The 4,687-nt window shown below is 39.3% G+C and overlaps 1 protein-coding gene across 2 annotated transcripts in view; it reads left to right on the top strand.

The window, feature by feature from the left end:
• Nucleotides 1-4,309, top strand: part of LOC123510038 (protein Wnt-11b-like) — a 66,581-nt gene extending 62,272 nt beyond the window's left edge. For both annotated transcript variants that reach the window (XM_045264781.1, XM_045264780.1), the window contains one exon: nucleotides 3,877-4,309. In XM_045264781.1, the coding sequence (XP_045120716.1) occupies nucleotides 3,877-4,051 (175 nt within the window). In that variant the 3' untranslated portion in view covers nucleotides 4,052-4,309. The remainder of the gene's footprint in view (nucleotides 1-3,876) is intronic.
• The last annotated feature ends 378 nt before the right edge of the window (nucleotides 4,310-4,687 follow it).

Here is a 4,687-nt window from a genome sequence, read left to right as displayed (position 1 = left end):
AATCTTCACAGCGTCAGGTTCCGTCAGCAACACTATCGCCATACAAGGAGGCTGGTCATAGTTCCCCACACTTGCCTCGGACCTTTCCCCACTTCTGCTATTTACGACAGATAAGCACCACCTATTCGGGGACTCGATACAAAAGACGCGTCACCACACTCTGACATAGCTTTCACAGTACGAATGATGGTCGAGAGCTTAATTAATGTTTGACAGCAGTGTTAAATGAAGCAGGAGCACATTTATTTACTAATACAATGGTTTCAATCAACTATGCTAGAATATACGATAAATATCTGTACATCAAACACGAATTGGTATATAGGTGATCTTTTCCATGTCCTCGCTGGCCTAAACCCTCTGACTGCTGATTGGAGTCCCTTCTATTGTTCTCCGAAACTGTGCCCCCGTGCTTGCACCTTGCCAGTCGAACTCTTTCAAGTCTGTCTGTAAACATCTACTTTTCCTTCTTGCTGAAAGTTTGCCTACATTCAACGTGTTCCTACAAATGGCAACCGTTTTAATCCCTCAAAATACCGTCTTATAGCTTTAATTTCTTGCCTATCTATTTTTCTTTAATCTATCCTCAACAAGAAGATTCTTAAACATCTGTCACTTCACTATCTTCTTCCATCTGATCGCTAGTATGGTTTTCGTCAAGGCCATTCTGCTGCTGACCTGGTCATCCTCTATCAGAGAATTTGGTGAAACTATTGTTGTTATCTTTCACATCTCTCTCTCTCTCTCTCTCTCTCTCTCTCTCTCTCTCTCTCTCTCTCTCTCTCTCTCTCCGTAACACCAGAAGATAACTATATATCTTTAACATTCTCTTCAAAATCCAAGAGCAACTTCGTAATCATTAGCATCACCATACCTGGTCATCACCATCACACACACACACACCTATCCACCCGCCCGCCCACTTCATGCCTACACTAGCATCACTGTCATCCAAAAGCCAAAATTAACCACTTCTTGGGAAAATAAAACTCAATGCTCTTATACGCTTCCCTTCGCCGCACTCAGTGGAATAATTACACTGTAATGATTGCACTGTGACCACGCTAATGGAGAGACGGTAAACCCGAAACCACAACTAAATTTTCTTACTAATATTCCCATACATATCAATATTTTCTTTAACGTTGGTGTGTATTTTTTTTCTCGATTATCGCACACACACACACACACACACACACACACATTAAACAGGCTTTGTGCATCGACTTTATCTTGTCAAGGTTTGATGTCCCAGGTGTTTTTATCTCTCTCTCTCTCTCTCTCTCTCTCTCATAGCGTGTTCTATTCATCATGCCCAGCCAGGTAATTACTATCCAATCATCTGAAAATTCCCCCTCCTGCTCTAATGTCGAGAATGGAGTCATCTCAAGGTGTGGACTCCATTATAATTTTCAGCAAAATTTTTTTTTCTTGCCTGTCTGCATGACCATCCACACGCTCTCTCTCTCTCTCTCTCTCTCTGGCCAGCTCAAGTTTCTAAATAACATATTAGCTTTATTTACAATCTCCATCATCTTTTCGTCTGCATTTAGCCTCAACATATGAAAGCAAAAATTCAGTGCCAGCAATAGTAGTGACCTAAGTGAAGTTTTCTCCCCAGACAACCCTAACGGAGCCTTTCTTGTCTCAGGAATATTTTTTTCAAGGTCACAAAATTATTCGGGTTTTCAATTGCTTCCTTTTTTAAAAATATAGAAATTTTGCCAATCTGTCATTACAGCCATAAAAAAGTGACCTTAAAAACTCAACGAGTCAACTACAGCGTCTTGAAAATAGCGAAGGAGCGGCGCTCGTGTGGTTCTTCCTATTCCTATGCCCTTCCTTTCCATACCCGGCTCGGTCAGAGTCGGTCCCTCTGCCTACGTGGCCGAGTACTCCCTGGTGAGCTGAATGACAGCTCATTTTACAGTGTGTGAGGGCGTACTATGCTTGATTTTACCTCACTCACTCACACGTTATACTGTACCATAAGTATTCACCCTACCGTAAAAAATCGCTAGTAGATACTAGACAGTATGTCTGGTGATTCTCTGTTTAGCGAGCATCCACATCCCCATCCAGATACACTCCCGCCCCAATGTGCAATATATGTATATTTTTTTTATTCCTTGATCATAAAATGAGCTTCACAGTCTCATTTTCCTGGCATCATGATACTAATTCAATCATTCCATATATAAACGTCCCAATTTTCCGCCTGTTACACCTTTATGGCCACAATCTCGTTTTCCTCGTTTCCTGCGAGAGGAACTGGAAGGGGAAGTTAAATTAGTAGGCACGTGAATAAAAACAAAAGTTAAATAATGATAGCAGTTCTCTGATATAAGCTAATGATTTTATCCTCAGAATAATGATTAAGCTATGATGAATTAATTTAATTGTCTGAAATCTTACATCAGGAAGTGAAAAGACTGTCGGACTTTTGAACTATAATAGCTCTAATGAACATCTTGGAAGCTGTAAAATTGCCATGGCAGTAAAACTCAGTGGTGTTCATCTAGTTATTGCGTTTCAGCATTGGCTTTGGTTTTACTTCTTTTAGGTAAACTGGGTGTGTGCTTTAAGACTCATCAGGACTACTTACAAAGCTCATAAAGATAACTAGACCAGGTTAAATGCGCATTTTCCCATTGGTATTGCAGAAACGTTGTAAAATTATCACTACAAACATGCAACCACTCTTTAAATCTCTGCTAGATTCAATACACACTTACAAATGACCAAGGGAGAAAAGTAATTTTCTAGACCGACCTAAAAAATGCAAGATGAATAACATAAGAGGCTCAGTGGGAACATGCAAACCCAGCAACACATGCCAAAAAAATTAAAATTTACCAACAATGTAATTTGAATTGAATTGAAAACCAATTACAGTATCATTAGAATCATGCAAATACCATTAAAAATTCCATCATCATCCAGTAAAACCCATTAAAGGTGGATGATATAAGAAGTGGAAGTGTCTGAGAATGTGATCCAAGAAATTCATAGTGACCAGGATAACCAAAGGCTTCACGGCAACATGCAAAGGAGATAAATCACTAAACAGCAATATGTACTTACTATTATTTTTTGCTCTTTGATCATCTCGAAGTTACCATTAATGCCAGTATGAAGGAAAAAAAGGACCAAAAGAAATGTAATAAAACTGTAACTGCCTCCTTCATTTTCCTCCTCTGTTTTTTTAACCCAGCACATAATGCAGCACCAGTTCTGTCCACCTTTTTTTTTTTCATGCCCTTCACATCATTTTTTGCCTTTTTTTTTTTTTTTTTTCTTCCTCCCACATATCCAATGATAAGTATTTAGTTCCAAGTTTGTGTCTCTGTAATGTTGCATTTGACATGAATTCCTAGTATGTGTGACAATGGGGAAACCCTGAAAACGTACACATAGTGGCCTGGATGTGGCTTGCAAAGGTGAGGCAACAACTCGTGTAAACATTAAACTGATTCTGTGAAGATGAGGTGTCTCAGCAGAACCTCTCAATGTGGACCACCACTCCATATATCCCCATATCTAGACTTAATAAGATCATAACTGGCAGAATGTGTTTCCCAGCTGTCTTCTTGTGAGATCAGCTGCTGCCCTATGGAACCTCACCACAATCATCTCTTAGCAGCAAGTGCCAAATACACAGATAAATAAATTAGAAGATGAATATTGAGCATTTCTCAATTGTCATCTTATTTTTTACCCTTAAGATGAAGCAATGCCATTTATTAAGCACTTTTTTGTTCTTTATGTTATCTTTCATATTTTCCATAACAGGATACAACTTGGATGCCAAAATCAAACCTAATAAGACTGTGAGATGCTAACTCAAAGGCCTTTCTTGCCTTTCCACCCTAACAGACGTTGCAATGCCAGTTCAGAGGGTGTGGATGGGTGTGGAGTGATGTGCTGCGGTCGGGGCTTCACCTCCCACACCCATCGCACACACCACCGCTGTCACTGCAAATATCACTGGTGCTGTTACGTCACCTGCGAGACCTGTGCAGTGTGGCATGATGTCCACACCTGTAACTGACCTCACCACACCTTACCCTCAATCTCTCAAATTCAAACCAAATTTTCCTTAATCATCACTGCTGTCTCCTCACCTCTCCTTGCCCCATTCCTCTCATTCCCTCTCCCTCTCACTGCTCTTACTGTGTGTTATTTATCAGCAGGGACTTCACACCCACTCACTTCCTGATTAGTCAAAACTATGTCTTTTGAATGTATAATTAATCAATCCATTTGTTGTATTATACTGTACAAATAAAGTTTCTATATAGAGTTATAAGATTATGCATTTTTTTCATCCTTTCATAGGCATGTGCAGGACACTCTCTCTCTCTCTCTCTCTCTCTCTCTCTCTCTCTCTCTCTCTCTCTCTCTCTCTCTCTCTCTCTCTCTCAGCCATGATAATGAATGTTTTTATAGCCATGATAATGAATGTTTTTGTCACACAGGAATGTATGAAAATATATCAAAGTAATTTGCATTCATTACCAGCAATCCTTACACACTAATATTCACTTCATGTAAGAGGTTAAATTTGTATACAAGTAAATAACCATCAGAATAATTTATACATAGTACTTATTTTCTAATAACTTACGGCCATAATTTGATGATTTGCCAGACCCACTCTTGGGTAAATAAATCATAAACATGAAAA

The sequence above is a fragment of the Portunus trituberculatus genome, chromosome 28 (genome assembly GCF_017591435.1).
Source record: "Portunus trituberculatus isolate SZX2019 chromosome 28, ASM1759143v1, whole genome shotgun sequence".
NCBI classification, from domain to species: domain Eukaryota; kingdom Metazoa; phylum Arthropoda; class Malacostraca; order Decapoda; family Portunidae; genus Portunus; species Portunus trituberculatus.
The sequence above is the reverse complement of the archived record's forward strand: the minus strand, read 5'-3'. Positions and strand labels throughout refer to the sequence as shown.